The sequence below is a fragment of the Mastigoproctus giganteus genome, chromosome 7 (genome assembly GCF_048544385.1).
Source record: "Mastigoproctus giganteus isolate SK-2022 chromosome 7, ASM4854438v1, whole genome shotgun sequence".
Classification (NCBI taxonomy): Eukaryota; Metazoa; Arthropoda; class Arachnida; order Uropygi; family Thelyphonidae; genus Mastigoproctus; species Mastigoproctus giganteus.
In genome coordinates this window covers 19980058-19997719 of record NC_143581.1, presented here as the reverse complement: position 1 = coordinate 19997719, position 17662 = coordinate 19980058, and the positions used below count along the sequence as shown (strand labels likewise).

Genomic DNA, 17662 nt, shown 5'->3' with positions numbered 1-17662 from the left:
GAGAGTGAATGAACAAACATCTATGCTTACCTTTCTTACTTGATACTTTCATAGCTCAACTTTTCAACTGCCCATTTCATAATAAGGGCTTTGGGGACTCTCTCTCTCTCTCTCTCTCTCACACACACACACACACACACACATAAGAGATCAGCTTGATCATAAAAACTGTTCACAGGACCAATATTGCACATCTAGTGCATGCTGTCAACAAAAGAATGACTGCAAATATCTGAAAGTTGCTTCCAATTTAATGAAAATTAATAACTTCAGAATTCTTGTAGATATGTAAGAATTAAAAAAAAAAAATCCTGTTAAGGTTTCAGCTGTGGGCCTTAAGCACTGGTTAAACTTTTACAGCAATCTTAAATGTGCCCTTATATAGCATGGTTTGAATTGATTTATCTTGTAAAGTTAATTTAAAATTGAAGATATGCTTTTTCACATCATCTCAAATTAATAAAGTGATAAAATCTAAAGTCATAGTTTGATTAGTTATAATCAAGTTATGAATTAGAAGAATAATGTATGGATCACAGTAAAGAGCAATTATTAATCTTTAAAAATGCAAAAAATATAAAATGAACATTGCTATTACTTACGTTGAAAACATGTCTAAAGGTAAGGTTAATAATGAACTAACAGTTCCTGTGAACAGACATCTGTAAATTCGACCTGAAAAAAAAAAAAAAAAAAAAAATATATATATATATATATATATATATTTATACAGATCTTTTACCTATTTAACTTTTCTACTTTCTAAGATCAGAGAGAAATATTAAATACACACAAAAGTAATTGTAAAAACAATTGGTTTTTTTTCATTCAAGAAAATTCTATTACAAAAGAATAATCTATAGTGAATTCCATTATTAAAACCATTTTTAACTCAGCTTTCACACACAAAACAACTTGCTTCTATCTTGATAAAAAGAATGCACAAGAGATGGAGGGCGATTAAAAAATAATGAAAATTTTATTTAAAAATTATTATAACAGATAAAATTATAAATTCTATATTTTAATCCATATAAGTTTGTTTTGTGCTATGTTATTAGTTCACTTAAAAATTCTGCTGTTTTTCTAGAATGGACACTAACAGGGGACTAAAAATACAGTCCCTGATATATTTATTAGTTTTTCTATATTCACTTTATTCTGTTCAAAAATCACTTCATTTATTCTAATTGTCAATTCAGTTAAACTGCAGTTTAATTCATATTTTGATTTGTGATTATTCCAAAATTTAAATTTTAATAATTTCAAGATTCAATTCTTTGAAGCTTTCTGGATTACTTGCTAGAAGGCATTGAAAACTGACTAATTTTATGGTGATGAATTCAAAACACACACTCATTTCTTTTTTGCTCTTGAAAGAATGGAAGTCAGAATAGGTTTGACAATGAATTATTAACTAGTTATAATGATGCATATAAATAGGGCATTGTTCCTTATCCAAGCTAAGTAACCATAAAGTGGAAAAAAAAAAAAAAAAAAAAACTGGCTGTCTGATCTATAAATAATTTGTATGATCACTATTAATAGGCATATATAGAAAATCCACAGCTCAAAACTAAAATAATATATTAAGTGTCATAATATAATAAAACTCAATAACTATTATGTGCAGGTTATGAATTAGAAACACTGAATATTAATTCATTCAAAGACCCTGAATAAGTAATAGAAAATATCTATACAGAATGCACAACTTCACATTTTTGCTATTTTTCCAATTTTTTTGTAAATTTTGATACATTCATTTGTTTTAGCCTGATAACACAAAGCTGCTAAATGTGGCCTCTGGTTATGCACATACTGTTAATATGGCTAAATTTTACTATTAGTGCTTCTCTTTTTTAAGGTAGTAGAGGAGTATTCAGGCTTTCACAGGTCTGTTGTAAGAAAAAGTTTACCATTAGCATAACAAAAATTAACTAAACCAAACAATTTGCATTATCTAAAGAGTGTCAACAAAAAAAAAAAGCAAACAAATTTTAATGTTTTCAGCAGTATAGCTTTATATTACAAAAGTCCACATATAAGTGGGCACAATTTGTTTGTTTGTTTGATATTGAACGACGAGAACCAGAATTGTCACTTTTGTGAGTAGAAAAGTCCATAATTTTTTTTAAACATGGCCTGTAAAATTAATTAATTGTTTCATGTATTTAGGCTTTTTTTTTTTTTGCAAAGTCCCTTGTATTTCAACCAAATAATATGTTGCTCAGAAATGAAACTTTTCTGGTTCCAATCCCTTAAAAAGTTTTTCAGTTTTAAAGTAATACATTCGTCATATGAAATTTTTTCTTCTTCATTTCCCCTTCATCAATCCTGAATCCTGAATAAAAAATCTTTACTTTTTTTTCAGGATTCATAATCATATCAACTATTTAACTAAGGAAAAAAATAATAAAAATAAAAAAATAATCAATACACAACTTTCTAATTTTGATCAGAACTGTTTTACATGCAAAAGATGGGAGTGCTTTGTACTGCCATTGGATGTTTCCAAGGCAAATTTTTACAGCCCACCACACTCATCAGTAATGGCAAAGTGATAACTGAATGCTATCAAACTTATACAAACGGCACAAAAAAATACCTAGCTTTTAACTTTTGTTCATCTATGCGTGGTATCCCACTTAGGCCACTGTAAAAATATTTTCAAGCAATGCGTGACTTTTAATTTCAATCGTAACTATTTCATATGCAAAAGTTATAAGTACTTTGCCTGCCATTGGAGTGTTTCATGGCATATGACTATTGAACCTTTTATAGCACGCCATTCTCTTCAGGCAAGGCAAAGTGATAGATGCATGCTGAACACTGTCAATTTTTTATCAATGGTATAAGAGGATACCTAGGTTTTGACTTGTGTTGCTATTTAAAAATTTTCAAGTGGTACCAGATTTTCTAATTTCAATTGGAACTGTTTTACGTATGAAAATGTGTCATGCTTATGCTTACTATTGGGCAATATAATCAAGTTGTCACCATGTCACATGTTAATTTCTGGATGCCAAACAGCATAAGAGGATATCTTTTAACTTTTTTGTTCGAGAGTATATATCCCTGAGGACTGATGGATAAACATTTTCATGCAATAAATGGGATTGTAATTCTACTGGAAGCTACTTTTCATCTAAGAGTCAAATGACTTTCCCAGTGGTTGATATGATGAGTGTCATAGTGACTAGCAGCATAAGGGGGGGGCACATTTAGAACGACTGATCTAGAAGACTGCTTGAAGGACCATGTTGCACCCACTGAAAATATTGATTTTGCCCAAACAGCAATAGCTTTGCACTACTGGCAGAAGGGACATACCCTTCCATCAAATGATGCATAAATTATTGATAGTGCACAAGATTCCAAGCTTGTCGCAGGTTGTAAATCACCCACACAAGTAACACTAGACACACTTTGAACAGAAATTATAGTATGCAAATAGATCCTACTTTGAAATTATTTCTTTTTCTCTCTTCACTTTCTTTCCAATAATCCTTGATTGTTCTAGAGATTATGCTAACTTCGAGACCTAGGAAATTTTCTTTTCTTTCCTTTCCTCCTCCATTCTTATTTATATATACATCCACTGCCCCCCCCACCACCTAGTTATACTCACTGCCATCTTTCCAGGTATTGATAAAGGCACTGTAGAGATACCAAAAACTCCCAAGTGTTTTTAAATTTCATGATTTTAATTTTAGCACTTTTAACCATTATATTTTAATCAATGTTATTTAGATTTTATTTGTACATTTTTAATAAATATATTTAAGTCTGGTCAGAAGTAATAAAGAATTATCCACGTAACTAGTTCCTGACCTCCAAGGATTTTTCAGTCGGTTCTTCCAAATTTTTGAATATTGAACACAGGGTGTAAGTTATATTTTAAGTGTTCTGTTTACATTCAGTGTCAGACTAAAATGCCTGTCTTGTGCAGTGCAGCAAATATAGAGCATGATGTAGTCATATATTCATATTCTACTTATTTTGTCTAAAAATTTTACCATGTGGTCAAAAGTAAATATAGTTGGACCTCTACAAAACAAAATCGATCATTTGCTTGAAAAAAATTCATTAAAAACAAATTTTGTTATAAAGAAATATGACAATATTTCTTTATAACAATGAAAATTACTGTAATTCAACACTCAGAAATATAGTAAAAGATGGGAAATAAACCAGAAATAAGTGGGAATGAATAAATTTTCTAAAATTTTAAAACAATTAATTTATTATTCCATACATATTAAGAAATGACTACTTACATGATGCACGCAATATATTAGTTCACTTTTAAGAATTATTTCATAACTATTTTGTTATATGCTGGATTTTACTGTACATTGTTCATAAAAATGTTTGCATCTGTTTAAACACTCAAATATATTTTCTGGCACATTTTCTTCACACTGAAGACCTCGAAGTAAAGTTTCAAATGCTGCCAACATTTCATGTTAGGAATCCAACTCATCATCGATATTGTCACTAGTTCTTTGAATACTCTCCAAAATGTTGGAGTCACTTGGATATTCAACTACTATAACGTTATTATCAACTCCTAAAACGCAAAACCTCATTTTGTAAAACAATTCTTAATCGCTGTTTCTGTCACATCTTCACTCCACACTTTCTCCAACTATGATACACACAATAGCAAATTTATAACAGGATCTACAGGGTGTCTTAACAATATTGGTACAAACGTTTAGGGGAGGTAGGTAACATCTAAAGGAATGTGAATTGTATAGGAACCCATAACCGGAAACATCACGGGAAAGTAGTAGCAGAGGCACAAGAAGCAGAAATGACACAAGACAGTAATTAGTGGCAAACATTTATTTGACATAATATTAACAATGGAGTACGAGATGGATGCATTTCATGATGTTACAACAGATGCTCGAAGGTTCCACCATGAGACGCGATGCGTGTGTGACACCAACGCAGCATGGATTGGTAGACATGGTTGAACACACCTGGAGTTTCTTTGACAGTAGCAGTAGCGCAGACGAGTCTCGCCCCGAGATCCATTTCCGTCTCCACAGGCGATTCATACACGATAGATTTGAGGGCCCCCACAGAAAGAAATCAAGGCTCAATAAATCAGATGAGCGTGGGAGCCAGGCAATGGATCCACCACGGCCAATCCATCAGCGCCCAAAATGCCTGTAAAATGGTCACGAACAAACCTTCCGTAATGGGCAGACACCCTGTCATGTTGAAACCAAGTGTTGCGTCTCACATTTACTGGAACATCGTCAAGTAACCCTGGTAGAACTTGTTCAAGAAAGATTCAATATTTAGCACAGTTCGTGCGGGATGGTAACAGGTATGGGCCGACTAAGCAGTCACCGACCATACCTGCCCACACAGTTATTGCAAAGCAATGTTGTGCCACATGGGGGTGCACACCGTGTGGGTTGTTGTGAGCCCACACATGAGCATTGTGTTGATTGAATAAGCCTTCCCGAGTGAAATAAGCCTCATCCGTTAACAAAACATAGGCTGGAAAATTCAAGTCTTGAACACTTTCTTGGAGAAACCACTGCGCAAAAGCCACACGGGCAGCATGATCTTGGGGGAGCAGTAACTGAACCCTTTGTAGATGAAAGGGGTGTAAGAAATCATCGTGCCAGACATGCTGTACACTGCAACGAGACACTCCTAAGGCAGAGGCAACGGCACGTGTGCTGGTAGTAGGATTATTCTGGACGGCATTCAACACACTTTTTTCCATGGCAGGAGTTCGCGTCGAACGTGGTCTGCCCGCACTACTCCTGTTACCTCTAAATGACCCATAATCGCACAAATTTTGATGCACACGTGCAAACAAATGGTGGTCCGGTACATATCTGTCTGTCTGGGAAGCGTTCTCCATAAATTCATTGAGCGGCTCGTCCATTGTCCTCTGGTAATCCATACACTAGGTGCATGTCTGCCAGCTTACAGTTCATAAAACGATGCATGCTCTTCGTGCGGCGACTACTGCTTGAATGAGTAAACCAGAAATTTTCTCTCTCATGAACTAATGAACAGCGCCGTCTACCAACTTACGAAGACATTTTCCGTTATGGGTTCCTATGCGATTCACATTCCTTTAGATGTTACCTACCTCCCCTAAACGTTTGTACCAATATTTTTGAGACACCCTGTATAGGTTGGTTGGTTTCTATTCTCGGTATAATTTTTTTCAGTATGTGCCTTTGGTAGTCCATTAGCTGCAGTTTAGAAGAGGTTTTTGGAGGGAATAAAACAAGCTTCACACTTGTAAGTTCCAAAATTACAGAGTGAAGATGGGCAGGGCAGTTGTTGACAATCAATGCTATTTTCTGTTTTCTTTCGTCACCTTTCTATCAAAATTTAAAATCCACTGTTCAAAAATTTCACTTATCAACCAAGATTTTTTTCTGTAGTTGTAGTCCAATTCTAATGACTTTCCTCCTTTGAAACATCTGGGTTGTTTTACTTTTTTTACATTACCAAAAGCTTCAGCTTTTCATTACCAGCAATATTTGCATCAACCAAGACTAATTCTCTCCTTACTACTTTTTCCACCTAAATAATTTGGGGTCTAAAAACTGGGTGCGTCTTATACAGTGGTTGTACATTTTTTTTACTTGCATTTCCTGCTTGTTGTCTTTGCGCTCATTATTTTGCACTTGTTACCGGTATATTAGGTTACGTTTTGCCACATTCTGCCCGGAAATGGCTCAGAAAAGATTTTCGTACAGTGCTGAATTAAGTTAAAAGTGATCCAGTTTGCAAAAGTGAATGGAAATCGTGCTGCTGAACGTAAGTTTGGTCCTCCTCCAACTGAGAAAACAATCCGATACTGGTTACGGGAAGAAGAAACCCTACTGAAAACGCCACGGCAGAAGACCGTGAGAAAAAAAGTCAGCAAAATGGCCTGATTTAAAGAGGGAATTGAAGAGCAAAGAGCAATTAGAATTCCTGTGTCCACAAAGATAGTTCAGCATGAGGCAAGAATTGCTGATGAAAAAGAAATTACTGATTTCAAAGGAAGACACAATTGGTGCTTCAGGTTCATGAAATGGAATGGACTAAGCATGCGTACATGCACCAGACTTGCCCAAAAGATGCCTGAAAGCTATGAGCAGAAGGTCCTTGAATTTCATCGTTTTGTCATTCAATGTTGGAAGACACATCAGTTTGAGTTGGGACAGATTGCAAATATGGACAAAGTCCCCCTTCAATTTGATGTCCCAAGTAACAGAACTGTTGATAAGAAGGGGGTGAAAACTGTAATGAAGACAAGTGGACATGAAACGAGCCATTATATAGTTGTTCTAGCTTGTTGTGCCAACGGAACCAAGCTGCCTCCTATGCTGATTTTCAAACGCAAAACAATGCCAAAAGAAGACATTCCTCGAGGAGTGATTGTCCACGTTCATGACAAATGTTGGATGGATCAGGATGGGATGAAGATCTGGTTTGAGAAAGTTTGGAGCAGGAGACCAGGTGGGCTCTAATGCAAACCTGCCCTATTGGTGCTTGATCAGTTCAGGGCACACATAACAAAAAATACAAAGAAGACTGCTGCAGAGCAAAAAACAAAACTTGCCGTCATACCTGGAGGCTTGACATTCCAGCTCCAACCACTTGATGTCAGCATTAACAAACCCTTCAAAGCTGCCATGAGAGACGAATGGAACCAATGGATGAAGTCTTCTGGGGACAATTTGACACCAGCAGGAAGAGTGAAGAAACCAACTATAGGAGAAGTTTGTACCTGGGTGAAAAGATCCTGGGATAATAATATCAAGATTGAGATCGTTGTCGAGTCATTTAAGAAGTGTGGCATTTCAAATGCCATAGATGGAACTGAGGACAAGGCAATACATGAAGACAGTGATTCGTCATCAGACACAGATGAGGACAAGCTAATGGATGGGAATTTTGACATGAGTTGTATCAATTTTATGATGAATAAAACTTGAGTTAAATAACTTTTATGTAATACATTTTTTTTTTTCAAATTTCGGGCCCCAAAATTAAGGTGCATCTTATACATGGGGAAATACGGTATATATATATATATATATATATTTTTTTTTTTTTTTTTTCAAAACTGTTTCTTTCCAATGAGTACAGCCTTCTTCAATTACAACTCCACTCTTATCAGAAATAACTTTTTCGTGTGAGCCAAGGCCCTTTTTAAATTTATCCAGCCAACCAGAACTGGCTTGGAATGTTTTATGCCCCAGAAAAGATGCGTACTCCACACTGTTTTCTTTTATTAATGGCCCTGATATCAGCATGTTTTGGTCTCAAATCAATTTCACCCACTTAATGGTTTGACACAATACTGGCAGGGATACCAAATTTATAGTGAGATCTTTTTTTTTTAATGCCCCGATCTACACTATTAAGGAGTTCCACTTTTTTCACTACACTCAAGGATTTCTTCTTAGATATTGTAAGGTTACTTGAACAGCAGTTAAAACAAAACTGATCTAAGGACCACCTGTACTTCAGAGACAGGCAAATATATCGATACACCAACCGTGTTGTATTAAAATAATAATTTACCTTTAATACTGCAAAATAAATGTACAGATATTTACAATTAAAATTAAAACTATTTAAAATAAAATATATAATACAAATAAAAGCGATATAAAACATTAAAATATGTTAAAATACGTTAAAATAGCCTTAAAACACTTAAAATACCGGATACCGAAGCTTTCAGAGGCATCCGCCTCCTTTCTCAACAGTACATTTTTAGTTGCAACATCCTTAAATAATAGCAGGTTCACGGCTCACGTGGTTCCACAGATGCATGGGCGGTATATTATATATATGCAACACATCCTTAAATAATAGCAGGTTCATGGCTCACATGGTTCCACAGACGCATGGGCGGTATATTATATATATCCACAGGCGCATGGATGGTATATTATATTATATATTTTATTGTAAATAGTTTCAATTTTAAATATCTATACATTTATTTTGCAGTATTAAAGGTAAATTATTATTTTAATACAACACGGTTGGTGTATTAATATAATTGCTTGTGAATATGAATTCTTCCAACCTTATAGGCCTATTTGAAGATATAGTTAGTACTTATGGCCATTCTGTATTGCAACGCATCCGAGAGTTTCAAAAGTATAGTATAGGAGAAGCCAAACAGAAACAGCACCTGAGATTTGCATATCGGTGCAAAGCGTATGGGCTTATACTATGTGGGTTTTGGGTTAAAGTACTGTTTGAAGATGACCGATTGCAACAGGCTACTAAATGGTATCAGAAGAAGATATTGAAGATTTGGATTCAAAAACTACATGATGATTTGAGATATACCCAGAGACAAAAAGGTTGGTGCTGTTGTTGTTGTTTGGTTTTTAGGAGCATTAGCAACTAAGGCTATATTGCTCCATGAATATGTGGTGGTCATTCCTGACCTTTCCGCATCCTCCGTATTTGGTGGTGACGAGCTCGATCCTTGGTCTAATCAAGAAGCGTGTGCTACGCACTGCTGCTCTTTCCCACCTGGCTACGGAGGCGCCTCAAAGGTTGGTGCCTGGGATACATTAACAGTAGTGTAACTTCGCTACATTCGGCACTTATAATGAGGTTGGTTTTTGACAAAGCATCAAGAATATCAGATACCTATAGACTAAGGCAAATAAGGAAGTTTAGTAAATTACTAGAGGAATCTGCGGTTGAACGGAATGATAGTACCAGCAATTTTATACACAATTTGAGTGGTAAACAATTAACTAAAGAGCAGGAGCAGGTATTAAATTTAGGGACTAAATTTGCTTTGATACCTCCCAAACCACCTATTGCAGAAATAGCTGTGGGTATCGAAACAGCAGTTAGTAAATTACAGATGACTTTGGCCAATGAAATACGTGTAAAAACTTCGGCGGTTTTGGGTGAGACTAAAACTGCGCCTTCTAACCTCAGTCTTAGTCAGAGAAAAGCCCTCGTGGAACTTAGACAGGATGACAAAATCGTAGTCTTACCCGCCGATAAAGGCAGATCAACTGTGATAATGGATAAAGAGGAATATTTCAAAAAATCCTTAGATCTTCTACAGGATAGTTCCACATATAGAGTTACCTGGAGAAATCCACTAGTCGGCTTAGAACGACAGGTTAACAGGATGTTACAACTTTGGCTGAAAGTGGGAAAAATTACTAAGGAGGTGTTTTGGACTTTACATGCAACAGGATGTCAGCTACTCAGATTCTACGGTCTTCTGAAAACACATAAGGAGGTGGTCCCACTCAGACTGATCGTATCTTTTATCGGTAGTTCTATCCATGCTTTATCCAGATGTTTAGCCAAGTTGATTTCCCCCATAGTTGGACATTCCATCTTTACTACTAAGGACAGTAAGGACTTTGTGACATTTGTAAAGGAACAGAGTATAGAAGAGGGTGAGACTATGATATCTTTTGATGTAGTGTCTCTGTTTACGTGCATTCCCATTGAACATGGAGTACGATGTGTAAGAATGGCCCTAGAGAAAGATGATACCTTAAGTATCAGGACTCTCCTTAATGTAGTAGATATTTGTAGTTGTGTAGAACTTTGTCTGTCCAGCACCACTATGGTATTTCAGGATGTTATTATAAGCAGGTTCACCGCATGGCAATGGGTTCTCCCATAAGTGCCATTGTAGCAAATTTGGCTAGGGAAGAATTGGAAACCAGGATGGGTTGGATCCCCCCATGCGCAAATGGAAAAAGTATGTCAATGACACATTTACCATTATTCGGAGGGGGAGAAGAGGATAAGGTACTTAGTTTTCTCAATAGCTTCTCCCCCGTTCATTCAGTTTACCTCGGAGGTGGAAGTGGATGGTACCCTCCTGTTCCTTGATGTGTTGGTCTATAGAGAAGGTCTTAGGTTAAAAACTAGAGTCTATAGGAAGCCTATATGCCGAGGCCAATACACTCATTATAGTTCGGCACAAACTAACCAACATAAGAATAGTGTTGCTAAAGCATTATTGGAAAGGGTTGGGTCCCACTGCAGTACCCCCCGGGACAGAGAAGAGGAAATTAGACGAGTCACAGCAGACCTCAAGAAATGCGGCTACCCCAGAAGGTCATTGACAGATACATTAGAGGTGTAGAGTATCACAGAGAGCCTTTCACACCAGCTGCCATGGCTCACATCCCCTACTATCCGGGCCTTACTGGACGTTTAGCACAAGTATTACGGGATTGCCAGATACGCTGTGTGCAGCTTCCGGGACGGAGGTTGCACACAGTGGTGTCTCAGGTTAAGGACCCCATAACAAAAGATTGTAGTAGTGGGGTAGTGTATGAGATTATGTGCCTGGATTGTGGGGAGTGTTATGTTGGTGAAACAAGGCGCCGGTTCAAGGACCGTCTGGGGAAAATATGAATGCTATAAAGACCATGAATTATGGGAATTCTGCTGTGGTAGAACATTTTTGGGAGAAGCATCATCAGATCTCCCCAGACAAAGCTGTCATTGTCGACCATGCTCATAGATTTTGGGACCGCAAATGGCTTGAGAGCTTACGAATTTGTTCATCCGAGAACAATACCATTAACAGAGACAGGGGAGTTCGTATGCATCCCCTCCTCGAAGCTGTAGTACTCGGACGGGATGACCGATTCCGCCTGGCACGCTCCCGAGCCATTTCTGGTTCTAGTACGCATGAGGGGAATACCGCCCATGCACCTGTGGAACCACGTGAGCCGTGAACCTGCTATTATTTAAGGATGTATTGCAACTAAAAATGTACTGTTGAGAAAGGAGGCAGATGCCTCTGAAAGCTTCGGTATCCGGTATTTTAAGTGTTTTAAAGTATTTTAATGTTTTATATTGCTTTTATTTGTATTAAATATTTTATTGTAAATAGCTTTAATTTTAATTGTAAATATCTATACATTTATTTTACAGTATTAAAGGTAAATTATTATTTTAATACAACACGGTTGGTGTATCAATATAATTGCTTGTGAATATAAATTCTCCCAACCTTATAGGCCTATTTGAAGATAAACAGAGACAGGTGAAATTTAGTGAAAGTGTGGATGATTCATTTCTGTGAAACTACGTGAATTTCTGGAATAAAGGAAAATCACTCCTTTAAACCAAAAACCACATAAAGGAAAAATTTAGTGAAAGTGTGGATGATTCATTTCTGTGAAACTACGTGAATTTCTGGAATAAAGGAAAATCACTCTCTCTCCTAATTCTCTAATAGGATGCTTACAGTAGAAAACAGTTGACCACAGCCAGTGTTGCATCAGAAATATATGCCTTAATCTTTGCCAATGGCTGTGGACATGCAGATAGCAGTTGACCAGTGCAACTTCTCAGGTTTATCTTAGAAACTTCGCTGTGCCTGGCTTCCATGGAGCTGGAATGATTCCAGGCTCGAGAGAGTAGTGTACACACAGTACTATAGAGGTCGCATGTGCTGACCTGTAGCTTGTATATTGGCCAGAGCACATAGGCTTTCGGTATAACAAAGTTTCCAGATGTGAGTCCACCCGCTTCACTAAGACATCCAGGAGGGAAAGGGTGTTATTTGACTAATTCTAATGTGAACTGGATGAAGGGGGATAGGGAGTTGAGATGTTGTAGTAGTTGTGCTTCTGAACCTCGAGGGGTAATAGTGAAGATGTCATCAACATACCGTACGGCATCCCTTGTCAGCCGGTAGAATGACGATGGTACTATTGTTCCTGATAGAATTAAGTGCTGCATGTTGGCGACAGTTGACATTAGGGGCAGCAGGGTGCACAGTTGTGATTGATTGTTCTAAATATCTAAGTAAGGCTCTCTCTCTTCTACTCGATCCTAAAGTCTATGAACCAGTGCAGGACCCTCCCATCAGAATATTGGGACGATTAAAATCAAAGGTGAATAAGTTAGTCAGTGATTGGTTCAAGTCTGGGAAGATCTCCAAGTCCACACGTTAGCAATTGCACACCATAGGCTGCCAGCTCCCAGAGTTCTAAGATCTACTGAAAGTGCACAAGCCAGGCATTCCTCTAAGACCTATTGTCTCTTGCTGCAATTCTCCAACATACGAACTATCAAAATATGTCACCCGTTTATTAACATCCCTAGTAGGAAATACCAGTCACACCATCTCGAACAGTGAGGAATTCCTAAGCCTCATCAAGCACCTCAGTTCCTGAAGACAAGATCATGGTATCCTTTGACATTGTCTCTTTATTTACTTCCATACCTATGAAGCAGACCATCGTATATGCCAGGCACCTCTTGGATAGTGACACCAGCTTACCGGACAGAACATCCCTATCCACAGAGGATATCTGTACTGCCCTTAATTTGCGCTTGTCCAGCAGCAGCATCACGTTTGGTGACTCTCTCTCTCTCTCTCTCTCTCTCTCTCTCTCTCTCTCTCTCTCTCTCTCTCTCTCTCTCTCTTCAGACAAATACATGGCGAGGCTATGGGCACCCCTGTCAGCTCCATCGTTGCTAATATCACAATGGAGGAACACATACTCCTGAACCTGCCGGTCTCCATCACCCTCTGGTGCTGGCATGTTGATGACATCTTGACTATTATCCCCGATGTTCAGAAGTACAATTACTGCGACATCTCAACTCCCAACCCCCTTTCCTCATGCAGCGAAGAGGGTGGGCTCACATCTGGAAACTTCAGTATACCGAGAGCCCATGTGCTCTGGCCAATATACAAACTACAGGTCAACACATGCCCCCTGCCACCTGTACAATACTCTCTCAAGCCTGGAGCCATTCTAGCTGCATGGAAGCCAGGTGCAATGAAGTTTCTAAGGTAAGAGCCGACCTCACCAACTGTGGCTACCCTAACCATGCCTTGGACAGATGAGACCTACAAGCCTGTGAGCTTGCTGGTTTAGATGTCTTATTGCTGTGGGGGTTGGTCCAAGACCAACCCCCACAGCAATAAGACATCTACCACTTACATCCCATATTATCTGGGAGCATTTCTAAGACCTTACGCGAGTACCATCTAAAGTGACTGCAACTTCCTGGTAGAGGTTTGCGATCTCTTGTCTTGAGAGTGAAGACACCCACCCCCCCTCTTTTATATAGTGGTGCTATATACCGCATCACATGCTATGATTGTGGCAGCTGCTATGTGGAGGAAACCACCAGAAGGCTCCAGGACTGCCTCATGGAATATGAAAGGGCCATTCAGCTAGGTGACTCTACACACCCTGCAGTCCCATTTTTGGTCGATGCAACACAACTTCAATCCCAGGTGCGATGCCAAGGTGGTTGACCAATCCCGCCACTACTATCACCACCTGTGGTGATATATATATATATATCTGGTTGTCGCAACATTTTAAACAGTAATAGAGGTGTACAACTACACCCAGTCTTGGAGTCTGTAGTGTTGCATGACAAACACATATATGTAAGCTGTACCAGCAACAATCACCTAATTCTACGCAGTAAATGATTCAGCAATCGTGCATCATCGTGCACACTCTTTTTACTTAACACGACCACACTCTGCCATTCCATTCCATTCGTAACATTTTATATTTATATTTATGTACTCCTATGGCCAAGGAAGAGATTCGTTATCTCAAAAGCTTCTGTTAACAATTTATTAAATACTTAGTTACTGCTCATACTGGATGTACTGAATTATTATTTCTTATTCACGGAACCCAGTGCCACAGGCTTCTTCTATTTTGTAATACCCAGTGTTTCAGCTATAATACATGTATATGGACTGGCTATGTGATATGCATGAAAAAAAAAATAAATACATGCCGGATTTCTATTTGTCCGATTCTAATGAAATTTTGGATGATTCAACAAATTGTTTAAAAAAAGAATGAAATATAAGATTTCACAAAAATCCATCCACTAGGAATACAATTATTATATGTGGACAAGTGGAAAAAAAAAATAATTGTTGGATTTCTATTGGTCTCATTTTAATGAAATTTAGGATGTCTTGAAAAATTCATTTCAAAAAGCCCAAATATAAAATTTCACACAAAATCCATCCACTAGGAGCCAAGTTATTACATGCAGATGGACAGACAGAAAGACAACAGGTGCATTACACATATATGTTGATGCACCAAAAAAGTGTACAAATATCTTTAACATTTCCAACATTTTTTTTTTTTTTTTTAATGAAAACCCTAAACACGAGAGGTATTAGAACCTATAGTACTTAGTACCGTGCTTGGGTTGGAGGTTGAGAAGATGAAAGAAGATATTTGTTGACATAAGACTTGAACTTCTGCAGACTATAATTTTCAGGAAATATGTATGAAGGAAGGTTGTTCCAGAAAACGGCAATTGAATAAATAAACGAGGAAAATGAAAAGTTGGTTCTGTGAATTTGAAGTTGGACAGTAAATGGATGTTGGCTGGTGGTGGCACGTGTTCGGACTGTTTTGAAAGAGAGAGCAGAAATTATAGAAGCCAATTCAGAAGAACAGTGCCCATGGAAGTATCTGTAGAAAAGGCATGCAGCAGAAACAGTACATCTATGAGACAAAGTGGAGAGACTGTTAGAGAGGAGTCATTAATTAACCTAACTGCCCTCTTCTGAATGGAATCTAGAAGCCTGAGAGAGGTTTTGGGGGCACCGCCACAGATGTGGGAGCAATATTCCATGGTAGGGTGGATTGCGATTTGTACATAGGGAACAGCTGTTTGGAAGAAAAGTAACACCGAGAACGAAAGAGAAAACAAAGTTTTTTAGATGCAGAGGAAGCAATATTTGTAATGTGCTTATGACAAGAGAGATTAGAAGTCAGGGTAATCCTCAATAGAGATATATGATCTTGCCTAGAAATCAGTGTCATCAAAGATAAGCATAGCAGCTGAAGAATCCTTGTTTGCAAGATATAAGACAAGATTACATTTTTAGAAGGATTGAAATCAACAGAGTTATCATTGCCCCACTGGAGAATTACCTGGAGATCAGCATTTAAAGAATTGGTAGTGGATATTCGAGAAGTTGAAGCTGTTCGAGCAGGACAGTGCTCAGTGCTCAATACGTCCCAATGCTCAATACGTTCTGCGTTGATATAAATATTTGTAAAATAATAATACGTTTACCTCAATATAGTACGTAGAACACTTCCGTATGATACTCTCCAGAAATTAAAACAAAAAAATCGAAAAACTTACATCAGAGTAACAAATAATTTTAAAAATAATTAAAAATAAATTTAACACAATTAAAAATCTTAACGCAATTAAAAATAAGAAAATTAATTAAAAGAATTTAACGAAAAAAATTGCAAAACAATTTTCCTACCTGAAGGAAAGAAAGGAAAATTTTTTTGTTAAATTCTTTTAATTAATTTTCTTATTTTTAATTGCATTAAATTGATTTTTAATTATTTTTAAATTTATTTGTTACTCTAATGTAAGTTTTTCGATTTTTTCATTTTAATTTTTGGAGAGTATCATTCATAAGTGTTCTACATACTATATTGAGGTAAACTTCTCTTATTATTTTACAAATAAATGAGTAACATAAGCCAGAATGTCACCAGTGGATCGACACTGACGGAATCCATACTGGCAATCATTGATCAGACGGAAGGTTTCTAGGTAGTTTAAGAGTTGGCGGTTAATTGATTTCTCCATTACTTTAGAAAGAGTAGAAGTAATTTCAATGGGACGATAACTGGATGGGAGGGATTTGTCACCCTTTTTAGGAACTGGCTGGATATGAGCAAATTTCCAAGCAGAAGGAAAAACACCTTTGGAATAAGAAAGTGAAAAAAGGCAGCAAAGAAGAGGAATAAGTTCAGGAGCACAGGTTTTGAGAACAAGTGGAGAAATACCATTAGGACTTAGAACTTTCTTAGCATCAAGATTCGTCAAAATTCTTCTGAAATCCTTTTGACGAAAGACCACAGGAGGCATTGAATGGAGCAAGTTGGGAATGGTGGGTGGTGTTTTACTAAGATCATTAATACGTGAGTTGGAAGAAAAATGGGATGCTAACAGGTCAGCTTTATCCTTGGCCAAAGTGACAACAGAACCATCTGGTTTTGACAGAGATAGGAGCAGAGATGGGCAAAAGTTGCAGCTAATAGCTTTGGCAAGAGACCAGAATGCTCGGCTACCATTAGAGCAAGAAGCAAGTTTTCTACTCATAGCCTGCTCAAAATCTAGTTTGGACTGATTAATAACTGCTTTACAATTGTTGCGAGCTTTGGTGTAGCAGAAAATGAAACTGAAGAACTGGAAACAAGCCAATTACGATATGCAATGTTCTTCTCTTGAACAGCCTTAGCACATTTATTGGAAAACCAAGGTTTAGATAAAGGACGATATTTTAAAGTGGAGTGTGGAATAAAGGATTCCATTCCTACAAGAATAATTTTACTGACGCGATCTGAGCAAATGATGACATCAGAAGTTTTGAAACAGTAATCCGACCAAGGAAAAAAAAAGAAAAGAAATCTCGCAGGTCATCCCATTTTGCATTCTTGTAATGCCACACAATATGAGGTTGGGAATAGTCATGAGATAAAGGCTCCATTGGAGAAGAGACAATCATCAAGTTGTGATCTGAGGTGCCTAAAGGACCACTCACTTCAACTGTGTACTTAGAAGGGTTATTTTTTATTTTTTTATTTTTTTTGGTAGCTGTTGGCACATAGGCTTCTGT

General features: G+C 37.3%; 1 protein-coding gene across 2 annotated transcripts in view; it reads right to left on the bottom strand.

Annotated features, from left to right (window-relative positions):
- The window catches only part of LOC150082624 (E3 ubiquitin-protein ligase MARCHF6), a 218218-nt gene that overhangs the window by 130260 nt on the left and 70296 nt on the right, over positions 1-17662 (bottom strand). For both annotated transcript variants that reach the window (XM_090377546.1, XM_090377548.1), the window contains exon 5: positions 603-675. In XM_090377546.1, the coding sequence (XP_090233672.1) occupies positions 603-675 (73 nt within the window). The remainder of the gene's footprint in view (positions 1-602; positions 676-17662) is intronic.